General features: G+C 37.3%; 1 protein-coding gene across 5 annotated transcripts in view; it reads right to left on the bottom strand.

Moving 5' to 3' along the window:
* Positions 1-18,255, bottom strand: part of LOC139969756 (phosphatidylinositol 4-phosphate 3-kinase C2 domain-containing subunit beta-like) — a 47,489-nt gene that overhangs the window by 11,498 nt on the left and 17,736 nt on the right. For all 5 annotated transcript variants that reach the window (XM_071974979.1, XM_071974980.1, XM_071974983.1 and 2 more), the window contains 18 exons: positions 17,085-17,196; positions 16,422-16,501; positions 15,587-15,653; positions 14,668-14,990; positions 13,923-14,048; positions 12,156-12,290; positions 10,787-10,895; positions 9,621-9,763; positions 8,674-8,862; positions 7,927-8,115; positions 6,969-7,149; positions 4,964-5,065; positions 4,258-4,350; positions 3,448-3,577; positions 2,640-2,776; positions 1,701-1,870; positions 797-953; positions 145-377 (listed from right to left, as the gene is read on the bottom strand). In XM_071974979.1, the coding sequence (XP_071831080.1) occupies positions 145-377; positions 797-953; positions 1,701-1,870; positions 2,640-2,776; positions 3,448-3,577; positions 4,258-4,350; positions 4,964-5,065; positions 6,969-7,149; positions 7,927-8,115; positions 8,674-8,862; positions 9,621-9,763; positions 10,787-10,895; positions 12,156-12,290; positions 13,923-14,048; positions 14,668-14,990; positions 15,587-15,653; positions 16,422-16,501; positions 17,085-17,196 (2,676 nt within the window). The remainder of the gene's footprint in view (positions 1-144; positions 378-796; positions 954-1,700; positions 1,871-2,639; positions 2,777-3,447; positions 3,578-4,257; positions 4,351-4,963; positions 5,066-6,968; positions 7,150-7,926; positions 8,116-8,673; positions 8,863-9,620; positions 9,764-10,786; positions 10,896-12,155; positions 12,291-13,922; positions 14,049-14,667; positions 14,991-15,586; positions 15,654-16,421; positions 16,502-17,084; positions 17,197-18,255) is intronic.

Below are 18,255 nucleotides of genomic sequence, written 5' to 3' on the forward strand. Positions count from 1 at the left end.
ACCTGGGAAGAGAATCGCCGAACCGTAACAGTAGGTTCACACCAACTCTCTCCCCCTCCGCCCTAACACACATAATTTTAAGGCTGTTGTGCCAGCGTAAGACACAACAATCTGGAGCCAACCTGCCTGGCATTTGTATCTCACCTGTATCGTTTCGGAGCGAAGGATAATTCAGTGGAGCTCGATGCAGAAAAGTTTCTTTGGGCAAGATTGTGAAAGAAGAAATTAATCTGGGTCGCCCTTGAGCCCAGACTGGCTTCGATGAACCGAGTGAACATCGTGGTCGCCTCGGCGTCGGTCGCTTCCGGCCTGAGGGCGTCCAGCACGTATTTCAGGTCTTCGGTCGTAGACAGCTGCGATATTCCGGTATTGAGCATCTGCGAAACAACCGTCAGATGAGACTAAACATTGATAAAATTGTCTTTCTGCTCAGAGAGAGTACATAGTCCACATTAACTGAGTTTATAAGGTTATCAGTAATGGCTGAAATGGTTGAGCTACACAAATTTTGAAACACTTGCTCAAAATCTCTCCCATACAAGTAACTACTCAGAAATTTAGAAGTGTTTAAATAAGAGGATTAAATGACAAAAACAGACATTAAATGACAACTGTTGAGGTTAAGAACCCACTATCATACGATCGGGCTCTTAATTTGATCTCTTTTGGGGAGAGAAATCTTTGTGGACTTCTTTTGTGAAATAAGGTGAGAAGAAGAATGTGGCTATGAAAGGTAATTGAGTTATTTCACGTTATCAACATAGAATTTTAGGGCAAATAGAAAAAATCAACTTACCAAACCAAACAAGTTAAGGAAAACATGGGCATGTTTCCTGACCAAGTTGAACGCCTCGCAACATAGATCCACAAATTCTTGGAATCTACTAGTCGGTTTGTCGCCCCCGTTGATCACATACGCCATGTCAGATGAGAGCACGAAAGGTGTTCGGTCCCTGAAGGTTAATTAAGAGTAAAAAAACAGAGAAAAGATAAATGTCTCATCAAACCTTTAGGAAAGAGAGAGAGAGAGAGAAAAAAAGCATCACAATCACTAAAAAAAAATTTAAAAAAAATTTAATCACTAAAACAGAAAACTTAAAATAGTCAACCATAATTATTGGTTTGTATCATAGATATCCTTGTGCTGAACAAAGTCCCCAACAGCTAAAGGAAAAAAATAATCTAATTCCATTTGTGATGTTTCACAGTTTTAATGTTCCTTTAATACATACAAGACAGAAGACTTGATCAAGCCTCAAATATGACAGTGGCTCAGTGGAGCCATACATGCTCCATTTTTCCATGCTTTTTTTGTTGTTGCATTTATTAGAATGTTTGTTTTCTGTAATAGAGATCATGGGTTTTGCTTCAGCATGAACACTGTTTACCTTGAAAATATGAAGAAGCAAAAACCCAAAATAAAAACAACAATAAGAAAGGGAATTAATAGGTTTTTTACCTCCCAGTGGTCACAATGACATCACCAAGTGACAAAATGGCCAAGTGACAAAATGGTAGCCCCCAGACACAACTATAAATCTCTGGTATATCTCTCACATTTTGCCTCAGATTATTTGGGGACTAAATTTATGACAACAATTTTTTATCATTTAAGCGAAAGATGACGGTTGGGTTTTGTTACTCCTTTAACCAAACTTTCAGGTTATAAAAGTGAAGCGGCAACAACGTGACATCCTTACCTCTTTATATTACCGAACATCTGAAGGTTTCCGAGGAACTTGCCAAAGTCTACATGGAAGGTATGTCCGGTCTTTGTGATCATGATGTTGTCGTTATGGCGATCCCCGACTCCCAGTACGTAGGTAGCCACACAGTAACCTGCGCACGAGTAAGTGAAATTTTCGACTGCCTGTTCAACAAAATGGAGAAATACCAAGATGGATGAATATAAGTCGCCACGAGATACACAGACTCCCAAATATTAGCGATAGAATGGACATGAAGGCAAGAGGTGATAACGGTTTGTTCTTGTTGTGATTTCAAGAGCCAACAAGTTTCTGGTGTACCTAACACAACTAATGTTTCCTCCATTTCATAATTAAATTTTGTCTTCACCATTTCAAATTGTATCTTTTCATACTGACTATATACTAGATTCACAATTTCATACTTTCACAAATCCTCTTTGTCATTCTGATTTTATACTTCCTTCATTCTTCAGTTTTCCCTATTCATACCTCAAACATTCTACTGTCCTTACCTTTCCATACTTGCAACATTCTTCTTTGTTGCGTCTTTTCATACTTACACCATTTTTCTCGGTCAATACCTTTTCATACTTAAACCGTTTTTCTCTGTCAATACCTTTTCATACTTACATATTCATATTTGTCAGTATCTTTTCATGGGTTTGCCATCTTCCTTTTGTGATTCCCCTTTTTACACTGACACTGTTCCTCTCCATCATTACCATTCCATACTTACATCATTCTTTCTCTTCTTTTGTCAATACCTTTTCATACTTTTCAAAAATTCATCTACATACTTTCATCACTCTTCTTTGTCATACCCTTTTCATATTAACACCATTCCCTTCTGTGAATTAATAACTTTCACACTTACACCATTCTTGTCAATAGTTATCTATTCATACTAACATCATTCTTGTCTCTCCTTACCTTTTCGTACTCCAGTTCGGTTGGATTATGTTTCTGTAACCACAGAGCCAGCGGTTTGTCTTTGAAGGATCCGGTCACGCCATGCTCGACTTGAATCTTCCGTAGGGTCTCTGAGTTTGGAACCAATTCCACCAAACCTTAAGAGAGATGAGATGAGGTAGAAGAGTAATTGAGATTTGAAAGTAAATATATTTGTCTTTGATTTTTTCGGCCTGAGTTCTCTGTCTCTAACAGTGCTCATTCAGTATCATAAACAAAATAAGGACACAACGCCTTAGGGTTACATGATTTGCGAATCAACAACTCCTCGGAGATAGTTTCTCAGATAACCATTAGCTCTCCAAGGTCAGAGCCTTCTGTTTTAACAGTACTCATTCAGAATCTTTAAAGCAATAAATAATAATAATATAATAATAGTCAGCAGTTATTTTTATGACCCTTAAGCGACCACAAATGTGTAGGAAACCCCCAAGGGTTTATGGATTACAAATTACCCGTCGGGTGGCTTCCAATTGAACATTTTAACTCAGATATGGAATCTTTTCATTTTTTTAAATATTTTTTTAAGAAGTCATTTCAGATGGTATAAACCGTAGATTGCTCTTGGATGAAAAACCCACCCTTCTATGAACTGGCTGGGTATAGAACCCGGAACCTCCCAATTGCGAAGCCCCATTGCTTCAAATGCCACGGCCTTTCTCCACTCGGCCACAGCACCGATTATTACATTAACACTGTTCCCCTTAATAGGTTGTCTTATTTCACCACTCCCCAATTTCCTCCATGAATGTATCTCAGATAATCTTACCACACCCTGGTCCAGTTGGCATACACCTGAAGACCACCATCCTGAGGTCCAACCCCTCCGAGAGCCAAAGCTTGTCCATGATTCGAATCATCTGCATTGTCAGCATGTCCTGTCTCATATCTTCTCCCACCTACCAAAAATATGTAAATTAAAAATTGTGATCATCATCAGAAGGCTTTGATTAAATAAACTTTGAGGACAAATAAAACTTCTTTAGATGTTCCCCTCACCACCCCCTCCCCCCCCCACACATACATAAACACATGCAATACTAAAAATAATCCATTTTAAATGCCTATTTGAAGAAGCAGATGAGAAGCCCAATTGTATGAGTAATCCTTCAGAAGAAGTGCCTGGACTCCCAGGAGGAGGGGTGGGGGAAATATTATCACCAGCTATTTTTGTGGGGGGGGGGGAGGAGAGGGGAGGAGTGGAGGTGGGAAAACTACCACTGTCAGCTCTAAAATGTATTTTTGCAACTGTTTTCATTTCAGGTGGGTGGGGGAAGGGAAGAGGGAGGAGAAGGTTGGAGGAGTGGAGGCAAGAAAAATATAATCATCAGCTACAAAATACACTTATGCAAAATTTTAGATTCTTGGGATAAGAGGTAGGGGAGGGGTGGGAGGGAGTTGGGGATGGTAGTGGCAAGAAGAGGAGGAGGAACCTGGAGTGGGTGCACTTCACGTGAACAAGGAAGTAATTCTATTCCTAGTAGGTAACTATGAAAGTTTTTTCAGCATTCCCTTACAACCTCAGAAATTAATGATAAATATTTATTGGTAATGTTCTGACAAAATCAGACCACCTTACCTTAAACATCACCGAAATGTCCTCTCCCAACTTGTCGTTGTTGTGAAAGGAAAGTTTCAATGGTACCGTAAATGACTGAAAGTATGTACAAGCCTAAGTGCAAAAAAAAAGAAAAGAAGGAACATTCACATGACATTTTGTCGGACTGAACGGTCATACGAGTAACTTCAAGTTTTGTCTAACTGTGAGACATTGTTTAAGATCCGGTGAAATCTTTTTTTTTTAAATTTCCCTCTACTAACCAACAATTTGTCAGACAAAATCTAGGGAGGGGAACAAACGATCAGCCCTCTGATTCTCTTAGAAATAACAAAGGATATTCATTTGAGTCATCGCCCGGGTCAGATCCGACTTGGGTCGGACCCGACCCGACTTAAGTAATATTTTCCCAAAAATCATAAGTTGAGTTTCCAGTGTCCTACAACCTTCATTAAAGTGTCAAAAATTGGGAGAGAAATAAATCATTAATTTTTCATTAGTTTTCATCAAATTATATATACCTAAATATTACCTCACATTGTAAGAGTGAACAACAAATTACAAAGCAAAATATAGTTTTGAATACTTCATAATCAGGAGCATAGCATGATCAAACACAGTATTAAATTAAAGCCAATCTTTTTACATCTCATATATAAATCCATAATTGAGAATGATTAACAATATTTCATGGCGTTCCATTCTTTAAGGTTTTGATTAGCCTCACCTGCGTTTTGAAACCGTTGACTTCCAGAGTGGGAGAGGTTGGTAACCGAACCCCGCGAGTCAAATCGTTTGGAAGATCGTCCAGAGCTTTATGAAGCATCGGCTGAAAAGACAAGGTTTTTCAGAATTTTTCGAAAAGGAATATTTCCAAAACCACATAACAGCTGATTCTATTTCTTGAAGATTCAGAGAAATTTCCCAAAACTAATATGGTAACAACAAGATGTGGAGAAATGGTAAAGCTTTTAAAATGAGCCGATAACAAAATTAAGACAGTGATCTTAGAACCTTTGGTTCACAGATATTCCAATGAAAGGGAGTTAAAGGGAGAGTTAAAGAAGGACAATGAAATCACAAAGAAAATTGTTACTGATACTTGGGAGGATGGGAAGGAGGAGGGCAGCAGACCAGAGGTGAAAGAAAGGTCAGGTTGAATGAAGAGGAGCAACAAAGGTCACTTCTGACTGGTTCAGGGTCTCAGGCTGAGAAAATAGCTTTATTATGATCACATGGACCTATTTCATAAAAGTTAAGAACATTCTTATCTTGGAGTTAAGAAGAATAATCTTTCTTAAGTCTGTAATTGTTCTTAACTTTGAGAACTTTCTTATCTTCTATTTCATAAAGCAACTTAAAAAGAATTCATTCATATCTTTGTCCTGAAATCGTTCTTAACTTTAAGAATGATCAGCATCACACTTAAGTATGTTCTTAAGTGTTACATGTCAATTAGGCGGGAAATTTCAATCAAAACTGCTTATTTAGGTGTTTAATGTGGATGCCAATGATGGGTATTTATATGGCTTTTGGGCTGCTTGAAAGAGAAAACCAACGAGCTCTACAAAGGTCAAATTCAGCCTCTTTCAAAGTTATAAAAGATACAAACTTTTAATAACTTCTTAAATAATCGTTCGTAACATAAGAAGTTTAATCGTTCGTAAGATACAAACTATTTCTTGTTCAAACTTCTTAAGTGACTTACGAAGAATTATTTAAGAAGTTTTGTAAGTAATCTCTATGAAATAGGGCCATAATCGTGTTAAGATGCTGTGAACGGTCCAATAAATGGACGGCATTATTTAGCCAAGATCAAGATCGTACACACTTCTCCTAGTTGAATCTCCAGATCAATCTACACCATGGAGCTCTGAATGGGATCTCTCACTTCGACCCAATTTTAATCCTTACAGTCGTAATTCCGATTCGAGACTCTCTTTGAACCATCGGTGATCAAGTAATATCTATTCCCTCTGCATTTACATACCGACAGGGGTGATCAAATGTATGCTATTGTGCAATAATACATCTGTGTATTCAAATAATATTTCCTTTGATCTGGGTCAGGTTTTGAAAAACGGTGGCATTTTTCAACTCCCAAGATCTCTTCAAATGGGTAGGTAAAATATTTGATCTGAACCTAGAGTAGATGGGCCCTCTGGGCCAAGGTCATCTGGGGAGTTAGCCGGCTTTCACAGTTTCTATTTCCGCTCTCCTTTTCACTTGCTGTCTGCTTAATTAAACTCACACCTGTCCCAATCGAATGCAATCGTTGTATTTTCCACTCAGTTTACGACTCTCGTTTTGTCTGCGTGAAACAACACGTAATGGTGTCGTGGTCAAGTGGTTAAAGCAGTGGACTTGTGATCTAAGGATTACAGGTTCAAGTCCTGGCCAGATCATTGCGTTGTGTCCTTGGGCAAGGCGCTTTATCTCCATTGCCTCTCTTCACCCAGGTGTATAAATGGGGACCTGCGAGGTAACTTGTAAATATAGTTGCGTGCGCCGGTTTGTGGCTGCACCCTATGAGAAGTCCCCCGCGGGACACGTGGTTGTAGTGCACTGTGGTGCCCCAGGAGAGATTGATTGAATTGTGCACACTTTGGTGTGTAGGTGTGACAAGTTACCAATGACCAGGGTTAAGTTGTTTAATCGTGTGAGAAGGCCTTGGCCCTGAACAAGACTGTAAACCTAAATAATAATAATAATAATAATCGTCAGAAACCTACCAGCCTTCCGACATCTTTGACTCCTTTGATCCTGTCGGCCACTTGTTTCAGCTTTTCCATCAGGGACATCTGTTTCTGCAACTCCGTACAGAGGGCGTTCCCGCAGATGGCTAGAAGTGCTCCCAGGATCAGCTGGGCCCTCTGTCTGAACTGCTCGTCTTGTAGCGTGTCTTGTAAATACCTTTTTTTTTGTCAGACGTAAAGGGATAAAAATAGAAATAATATGAAGAAAATATCAGGTATGAGCCTGGGGTAAACAAAAAAATCAAGGAACTTTGCAAAAATTGCGGTATAGGCTCCAGTTTGCGTATGCTACAGTGTGTTAGGATAATAGTTTTTGTCCCCGAGGTAGAACAGAAATCACGGATATTCCGCAAATTCGCGGAAAAAGCTCATGCCTGAAATATAGACAAGACAGTTGTTTTCTTTTGCTCCTTGTTAACAAATTGATTTGGTAGCATTTTTATCCATAAAAGCAGCTTTCTGATTTTGTTTTCAACTTCTAGCCTGAGTATTTCTCATGAAACAATAAAAAAAGGATGGTAATTGATCAAATTAGGACAGAGTAAATAAGGAGAGTTGGAGTCGTCTCCTGTTAAATATTTGATACTCACAGGTTTGCTGTTTGCTGTTGTAAGATTTCAATAAAATGTAAAAATCAGTGATTCTGTGTGAAAATGTTAAATTTTTGTCATGCAAATTGATGAAAAAGTGAAAAGTTTTGATGGCCAAAAAAAATTGGTACATTTGAGATAAGAAATAGGATTTTAGCAAAACCGTGAACAGTGTTTGACCATATGGAATTAATACACAGAGAAACAAACAAATTTCGTAGCATCTTTAAAATGCAGTTCTGATCGTTGTGGTTCTACTTGCCCCCCTCTGCCCTCACCTCCACCCTACCCCCTCTCCCGTCTAGCTGTGGAACACACAGCAGAAATATTATTTCAAAACTCACCAAAACAGATAATGAGCGATCCGAATGCTTGACAGGGACCGCCGTAGCAAGAAAGTCACTAAGGCTGAATTGTGGTAGCTCTCGTACTTGAGAGCTTGTACCAACTGCGGCAAAAAGTTACAGAGTTCATCGTCTTGCAGGAGATGCATCCACTTCACCGCTTTGTAACGGATTTCTTGGTCAGCAAACCTGCAAGGAGACAGACGAGTGAAATTTTTTTTTTTATAAATCCCATTACAAAAGAATTACCGCTAATTCATTCATGCTGTACATGTTTCATATACATTATGGAGTGTTAGCCCAGTGGTTAACGCCAGTGCCTTTCAATCATAAGGTCCCCGGTTCGAGTCACTCCCAGATTAATGTATGTCGTCCAGTTACAGAGTTGTTGACAATTGACAATTCATAATCATGGACGTTAAATATGAATGTAAGAGACTGACTTCCGTCAGCTTGCGGCTTTGATAAGCCAATGAGGCTTCTTCGCGAGTTCCTGCTTGCAGGAGGATCTAAAGTACATACATGCATACATACATACATACATGGATCCTCAAAATTTTTCATTCAACAGACCAATTTGAAGACTCAAATTAAAAATGTTTTTTATAAAATAATTGAAAAAATGGTTGCAATTGTTGTATCAACCGTAATAATATTGATGGCAATGTTCATACATATGCATATCCAAGGACTATATATATATATATGTATGTATACTACTACATATTCATATCTTCATTAACATACCTTGGATGTAGTAACTGCATTGCTTGCAATGGTTCTAAGGGAGGCCAGCTACTCAGTAGTGAATATATCTCTGGTAGTGAGGCCCAGTCCCAGGTCGGGGCGGCGCCCAGTATCTGCGGCAGGGCCCCTCGGAACTGATGGCAGTAGTGTCTCTTGGCCCACAGGAAGGCGCTGTCACCTTGTTCCATTCTGGAAAATGATTACATAACTTTTGAAAATATTTCGTTACATTTCAAACATCCAAACCTCGTCAATGTCCAGGGGAATCCCGCACACCATCCGTCCATGTCGTAAACAATAGTGTACAACTTTGAGCTGTCCAGACTCGGTGTATTTCCCCTTTATTCCTTTTCTTGGGGGGGGGGGGAGGTAAGGAATCTGTTGGTTACTTGCATGCTAGAGGTCATTACTGTCATATTAGCATAGTCTGTTGCATAATTCTTCCATCAAGTATATCAGTTAGCTCATTGGTCAGTTAGCTCGTTGGTCAGTTTTGACGTTGGTCACCGATACTACTTGGGATGATCTTCATCCTTCATTGACCACCTCCTTCACTAGTTTTGATTGGGAGGAGGGGGGGTGTGAATATTTTAGGAGGTCAGCAATCAATGTAAGATGGGCACTCCAAGACACTCTAGTTTGTAACCAATACAAAAATCTGAAGTTTAGACATAGCTCTACGGAGATGTTTACCCTGTTTCTACAAATGTTTTGCCATACAGACCTCTGGAGACATGTAAAATTATTTAGTTGCGCATACATCAAATCTCCAGAGCTTTTGTGGCAGACGGCAATGGATCGTGGGGAACCAACAGAACCAATGGTTTATGAACAATGGGATACAATACCAGGGACTGAGAAATTTCCATAACAAGTTTACCAAAAATGTTGGTATTTATTATTTTGATATCTTCAAATAAACCTTGAGTTAAGTAAGGCTTCTTTACCGACTGATTGATCCCTTAACCAGCATTTCCTTCAATCTGTTTTGGTCCTCTTTATCCAATTCTCTGAAATCTCTAATGTTGAAAGCCCCCATCGGTTCGATCGACGGAAAAACCAACTCATCCTTGAACCGTAAGAAATCCACCTAAGAAGAGGAGAGCCAACAAAATAAAACAACAAATTTGAATTTGTCCACAAGAAAAAAGAAACATTGTTGATTTCTTATTTTTTTTATATTTCTAGTAAAATCTACCTTGATTTTTTTCTTCAAAGAGAATAATATATTTGCACTCTTCTATGGGCTAACCTGTTCAGAGAATCTAGAAGAGCAAACGGCTCTGTATGTGAGAAATTTGTCTTTCTCTTTTAATATAAATGGTTTATGTACTACACAAGAAATATAGAGGCTCTTTAGCTTTGTTTTGTGGATGTCCCCAGATGTAACAAAGCTAACTATTGATTCTGAAAATGTCATCAGCAAAGTTTTCCGACCGGCCTCTGGGAACTGCATTGAATGTTTGACAACAATACTCATAGGCGTTGGAGGCGGGGGTGGGGGGTTGCAGCCCCCAAACCAAAAATTTTGCGAAAATTCGGGCAATATGCTGAGAATTTTTTGGGCACCTACTGAAAGAAAAATAATTTGCAATGTGTATTTCAATGGTTAAACTGATATTATTATTATCATTATTATTGTAATGACTTCCCCAATAACTATAACCAATATGGAAGGGTAATAACACCGTAAATGAACGCACGCAGAGCGCGCAAACAATTTTGGTTATATTTTTCGGGCAAGTCGTTACAGCCCCCCAAATCAAATTGGGCTCCTACGCCTATGACAATACTTAACCACTTTAACATCTAATGCTTCTCAGAGTTATTACTCAATACTAGTGACATCATAATGTGAGTCAAAAGTTCAGCCAACACCTCAATGAAACAGCTTTCTGCATTAATTTTGATTAATTACAAATGAAGACTAAAAATTCTATTATATTGAGCAATACTTGATAGGTTTAATAAAATGCAACATGCTGCCCAAATTGATACATATTTTTTATTGGGAATGTTGAAAGGGAGGTCAGGAGGTGGGGAGGGGGTCTAGGTCAGGAGGTGGAGAAGGGGGTGTAGGGCAGGATGATGAAAAGACAAGAACACGGTTTACCTGTAATATTACACTATCCATACTAAGAAGGTTTGACGCACAGGTACCGATAGGGTTGGCGTTACCGTTTGGCCATAGGCCCAACAGGTGAGTCCCTGATGTTAAGACACTGTAAAGAGTCATATATATATATGCAAAATGTTATATGCAAGAAGTCATATGAAAGAAATACAAAACAAAAGTCATATGAAAGAAATAGATTACAAAATACATATACAAAATACATTACCAAAAACATATACACAATAGTCACATGAAAGAAATAGATTACAAAATACATATACAAAATACATATATACTAAAGTCATATGAAAGAAATGGATAACAAAATACAAACAAAATATATATACAAAATACATATATACTAAAGTCATATGAAAGAAATAGATTACAAAATACATGCAAAATACATATACAAAATACATATACAAAATACATATATACTAAAGTCATATGAAAAATAAGATTACAAAATACATACAAAATACATATACAAAATACATATACACAAAAGTCATATGAAAGTAATGGATTACAAAATACATATACAAAATTTATGACAAAAAAACATATACACAAAAGTCATATGAAAGAAATAGATAACAAAATACATATACAAAATACATTACCAAAAACATATACACAATAGTCATATGAAAGAAATAGATTACAAATACATATACAAAAATACATACACAAAGTACATATAAAAGTCACATGAAAGAAATAGATTACAAAATACATATACAAAAAATATATGTATACACAAAAGTCATATGAAAGAAAGAAAGAAACAAAATACATATACAAAATACATGACAAAAAACAAATACACAAAAGTCATCTGAAAGAAATAGATTACAAAATACATATACAAAATACATATACAAAATACATATACAAAATACATATAAAAGTCACATGAAAGAAAAAGATTACAAAATACATATACAAAATACATTACCAAAACATATACACAATAGCCACGCGAAATAAATAGATTACAAAATACATTTACAAAACACATATACATACAAAAGTCATATGAAAGAAATGCAGTACAAAAAACATACAAAATACATATACAAAATACATTACAAAATACATACACACAAAAGTCACATGAAAGAAATAGATTACAAAATACATCAAAAATACATATACAATATACATATACAAATGTCATATGAAAGAAAAACATTACAAAATACATAAACAAAAATAAATATGACACTATCATAACCTGAAGGACAGGACACAAAAGAAGAATGACTACACATGTCCGTCCGTTCGAGATTATTAATCAAGGCATCTGGCAATACCTGCAATGTTTGAGGAGAGTTTGTGAATCTTAAAGTACAGTCCTCACCTTTGATAATTGAATAACGGTACCACCACCCATCCGAGGCAGACTTTTTCTGGAGGGTTTGAAGCAGTGCCGTAAAGAGTGAAACACAGGCGAGCTTCTCTGGGTAACTGGCTGATTGGATAAGGCAATTCCACACTGAAGGATAAAACATAAAATGATGCTAAACAGACTTTCTGGTAGCTGATATTGATTTCTTTAATTAAATTGCAGAAAACTTCCTGAAACTTTTATAAGGCAAAAACCCAGATCCTGGTAGCATGTTGTATTGCAAAATTATGAATTTTTCTAATTTGTGATAGTTTGTAAATTGCATTTGGCAATAGCAGAATGGATTATGTCACTAAAGGCACTTCAGCTGAAAATTTCTTTGTTTTTTTTCTTTATAATTTTATCAATCACTTATCCACAAAAGGAGAGAGAGCTTTTTCTACAATAAAGATAAAATGTGATGAAATTCGTAGCAGAGAGAACTTTAACAGCTAAGTCAAATGTGTCAGGTTTCAAGGATGAATCAACTAAGTAGATTATAATAGCCTAAGTAAAGCTTCCAAAAATCATTTGCCCAGATAACATCACATACACTGCTACTGTGATCCAACTTCCTGGAATAGTCAGAGGTTTTTAGCAAGTCAAAATAGGTTACATTTTAATGAACAATATCTTGAGTTAGCTGCCAGATATTGAGATTGGATTTTCTATGAGCAATGGGAAATATTTTTCTGTTCAATATAGGTTCCACATTGTTTGTCATCAGAAAATCCTTTTAAAGGAAATACTTTGATTGCAAAATATGTCAAACTTATCTCAAGGAGAAATGTATCGGTTGAGAACCCCATCTCAATATCTTGTCAGTAACTTGACACATGGTCGTTAGAATGTGATACATTTTTGACCGGTTTAATCGTCCCTTTCTCCAGGAAGTGGATCACAGTGGGTGGTGTGTCATGTCACCGCTGTGGTTAATTTTCAAGAGCTCTACTTTCCTTTTATAATTTTTTTTTTATTTATCCTTGTGATTCATTTAGAATGTTTGCACAGCTATGGATATTCTCTGTACTTAAAATACCCTCAAAACGAAACTCTTTTGTATAAATATTTATCTTCCTCTGTGCATAAATGATTAAAATATAATAGAGATCTTCTTCAGCTCAATTTCCCTGATGACAGCTTTTACTCTGCTGTTGCCAGGTGCATAATACATTTGAAAATTTAACACCCTCGGAGATACCACATACTATGAGGATGTATTTTTGAGCAACAGAAAACTGTCCATTATATTTTTGCTTTAAAGTGCATGTCTGTATGAAGTAGTGTGGTTTACAATATAAATAATTTAAAACTCAATCTGATATTTTTGTAAATCATTGTGAAAGTAAGTTTAAAAGGGTGAAAATGAAGGTTACTAAACCCTACACGATATCATGTGGTGTAAGACAAACTATACCAAAAACTAGCAGATGTTACCTTAAAGTCTTCTTAAAGTCTTAAAGTTACCTTCTTAAAGTTACCTTAAAGTCTTCTGTTTAAAAAGCTTGCTTTTCTTCTTTTTTTTTTCTTGACTTTTATTCAATCTTGATCATACTTATTTCAACCAAATTTAGTGACTGTAACAAACCATTGTTTAAATGACAATATTTAAATAAAAATTGGGTTTAACTCAGAAACTTATAAAAACAGCTTTCGAAGGCTTTGTGTCAACTCAACATGAATAAAATCATAATTGAATAAAACGTTTATATATATATACAAATGGACATTTTTACTCACACATGTGCAAAGGTTAACCTATCAAAGAAACCTGTGGTTATTTTGGTTGGCCAAGATTCCAGTGGTAAAGGGTGGAGGGGTTGACCACTGTAGAATAACTGCAATTTAACTGTGAATTCATCATAGCTATGGAAAAGGAAAACAAAAAGAAGAATAATAGAAAAAGACAAACAGATATATGTATACATAATGAGACTTAGTTTGCATTGAACAGCTAAAGTGATGATGAAGGCTGAAAATTGATAAATAAATAAATAAATAAATAAATAAATAAATAAATAAATAAATAAATAAATAAATAAATAAATAAATAAATAAATAAATAAATAAATAAATAAATAAATATTATAAATGTACAATGTACAATGCAGAACTTGTGAACGGAATCAAATTGTTTCTACTTCCAGCTTACTAGCTTCTTACTTTATTGAGATGAAAAATGTTAACACTTCATTCACTTTATTGGGATGAGTGCATTGCACAATCTTCATGGACTACACCAACAGCTGGATTTTATTTTCCCCCTCATATAATGGTATCACCTTTGAAAATATTAAACTCAGTTGTGTGACCAGATGTTATTTTAAGTTGGTTATGTGTGATCAAGTGTACTTTCATCACAGTTAAGTAAGGGTCCTCATTGCATCCTGACTGAAAACTCCTCTGGTTTGGAAAGTAAACTGACCACAATAATGGTAGAATAACCACTCATTCATTTTGTCTTCTGTCAGAACCGTTACCGTACCTGGTTTTCCATGCTCGGGGCAATCGGTGCGCCGAGTCTAATCTTACGCTCAGACGCTGTCCCCTCGTCGTGATGTCCTTGACTCCGTCCTTCGCCGGCTTCCGATCGTTCTGCAGTTTGTTGAAGTCTGTGTCGAACGCTTGACAGTAGGAATCGATGAATTCGAACACGGCCTTCGTGAGACCCTCCACAGCGGTCTTGGTGATGTTGACCTCGAGTTTCTGAATAGCTTGTGAGATACTGTTGGTTTCAACCTTGGCAAGAGTGGTACAGATGGCCTTGACTGACTGGACAAGCGGTTCGATAAGGACCTCGTGTTGTGCCTGTGGAATAAACGAGCAGAAATCTTGCCTGTTGACATATCCACCATCGGTATTTCAAGGTTTTCCTTCACCCGTTTCCAATTTCCTTGCGATGTTGTAACGATAAATATCAAACATTTCCCACTGAGAAAAAACACATTTGCATAGCAACCATCAATGCACTTTCATTTTCTGTTTCTACAATCATTTATTTTTGAAGTTCCTAAAGTTTGCAGTTCCTGGTCAGACAGATTTATAATAGTTAAAAATTCCCAACACTTTAATCAGGTTTGGATATTCACAAGGGACAAGCTTACCTGTCTAACACAACCTCAGCACTCTCTCTCTCTACAGTGCCTAAAGTGAACTGGTGTACCCCTTTTGACACTGTAGGCCTTCAGTGGCCGGTCAAGGATACTTATTGTGATGGTCACTACAAGGTGGTGAGCCCTAAAATGTATCTGGATGATAGAAGGAGGGTCATTGACAGGTTCTACACAGTCTCTGAGAGCACTCGGTGTTAAAAAGTGACCGGTACGCTCTAGGAACGATAGAGTGAGAGTAGCGAGGTTGTGGAGAGACAGGTGAGCAAGGAAACAAAGTAAATACCAACTTACATTGAGGGCGACAAACACTTTGTCTGATTGTGAGGTAAAATTGTCGATGAGTACATCTAGTCCTTGCCTGGACAAAGAAGAAAAAAAAAATTTGGGGGAATGAATCTCTGAATGAAAAGGAACGAACATTAATAATTAGAGTCAAAGTCACAATAATTAAAGTTTGTCCTTCGATCCTAGCTGTGTCCCACACCAACATTAAGACGGATAACTTTAGACACAACATTAATGTCAATATGTTGTAGATTGCTAGAAACAACACTTTTATAAGTCTACAATTAATTTCTGAGGAATGACCCTTTAAACATCTGAGGCCCATCAGTTAAAGTGTGTTTTCTACTAAGTCTAACACACAGACCATTAGGGTCAGATCCTCGGACGCAACGCAAAACTCGAAAGAAAAACAATCAACACTTTTACAATGAATAACAAAATTTGTCAAATGGAAAAAAAAAAATTGTACATTAAATTCAAAGTTTGAATAAAAGATGGCGAAAAAAGAAGAAAAAAAGGCAAACGGTGTTGCGTATTACATCCTTTTAATATGACTTGGGTTGACATTGGATCATTTGGTCTGATAGTCAAGACTGTCATCTTCAAGCTTCTGGCAACCACCGCAACAGATCAGAGTTTACTCTGTGCATAAACTCCTATTCTGAAATTTAACAACTCCGTCAGCTTTACAATAAATTTATTGCAAACCTGTGACTTAAAGTTAAGTGTTTTGAAAGCTTTCACATTCGAAATAGCATAAAACTGTCATAAATAAAAAATGATCCTTTTATGCAAAGGGAAGAAAAATGACGACAGTAGAATCGATGGGACAAAAACTCGCCTGGATACAGTCGTTGTGATCGGCGTGTCAATGAGGCTGGTGAAGGAGGTGATGTCAATTTCAGTTTCATCATCTTCCAACTACATTCAAAATATGATAGAAGGAAAAAAAAATTAATTTAAAAATACTCAAAATAATATAAATAGTAACAACTTAAGAGGACCAAATATTGATGCAAAAAAATGATTTTATGACTTACAATATATGTTAAACATACTGTCTGTATTCTGTGCGTGTTTTTGTCCCTTCTGTTACTCTTTACTTGTCATTTAGCCTTTGACGAAGATCCTGCTAGGATTGAAACGTCAGCCCAACTTACTTTTACACAAACATACTTTCTGGCGATTTTGGATATAATTATTTCCACGATGTTTATAAGCTAGAAAGTCTGCTACTTAATTCTCTACTATCAAGCCATGCTTCTTTTGTGCCCCACTTTATAGTCCCTTAGAATCATTTGGCAGCATAAACGTTCCCCCACCCCCTCCCTCCCCCTCACCAGCAATCCTGCAAACTCTGGCGACCAATGGCCCCACAGGAAAGATCCATGCGGTCACCGATGCCACAAACACTACCAAACTGCCAGGCATATTTGGTCCCAAACGACTCCTATTTCACTATATTTAATAACATTTTTCGGGCAGGGATGTGGATTTTCCTGACCGTTCGAGCGAGGGCGACAGAGATCTCCTCTTGTGCGATCAGGACCAGCTCCACGTCTTGATCGAATTTTCTCTTCTCCTGAACGTACTCCAAGTGACCCAGGACCATATCGCTACAAGAGAAGAGGGACGGAAGAAGGCGGAAAAAATAATCAACTTTGAGCGACAACGAGAAACGAAATGAATGGAACTTTAAGTAAGTAGTACGGGAGGTGAATTATATACCACATGAGTTGGTAGCACTTTATAGGAGAGGAGAAAAACCATGACCTTGGTTGCTAAGGGAACGGAGATGACAGTTTGTGGCACATGTGCGGAATGGTTTACATATATCCATATGCTTTCTCAGCTTCAGCGATGTCAGAGGCCATGTTATTCAATTACTACTTTATAGGAGAGGAGAAAACCCATGACCTTGGTTGCTAAGGGAACAGAGATGGCAGTTTGTGGCACATGCGCAGAATGTTTTACATATATCCATATGCTTTCTCAGCTTCAGCGATGTCAGAGGCCATTTTATTCAATAACTACTTTCTAGGAGAGGAAAAACCCTTGACCTGGTTGCTAAGGGAACGGAGATGGCAGTTTGTGGCACATGCGCAGAATGGCTTACATACATCCATATGCTTTTCAGCTTCAGCGATGTCAGAAGCCATGTTATTCAATAACTACTTTATTGGAGTGGAAAAAACCCTTGAACTGGTTGCTAAGGAAACGGAGATGGCAGTTCGTGGCATATGCGCAAAATGGCTTACATACAGCCACATGCTTTTCAGCTTCAGCGATGTTAGAGGCCATGTTGTTCAATTACTTCAGCTTCGTCGTTCTTCTTCGTTCCTCCTTGGAGGTGGAAATGACGTTAGCCATTTACTCTCATTTCAACATAGCTCGTAGCTTTAAATTTTTCGAGTGGACTTCAGTCGCAAGCGATAGGTACAGTTTGATCGCAGGACTGTACTAAACTGCCTGAGGTACAAAGCAAAGCTACCCTGTCTTATATGTACATTTGGTCAACTGTTTAGAACTTAGAATCTAATTTGAAGAACTCAGAATAATTAGGCAACATTCTTTTACTCTACGAAACAGCGGAAATGACACAGAGAAAAGGTAACCCAGATTGGAAACAGTCAGGACCACACTGATTGTACATACACGATAAATAAAAACATTCA

Source organism: Apostichopus japonicus, chromosome 7 (assembly GCF_037975245.1).
Source record: "Apostichopus japonicus isolate 1M-3 chromosome 7, ASM3797524v1, whole genome shotgun sequence".
Taxonomy (NCBI): Eukaryota; Metazoa; Echinodermata; class Holothuroidea; order Aspidochirotida; family Stichopodidae; genus Apostichopus; species Apostichopus japonicus.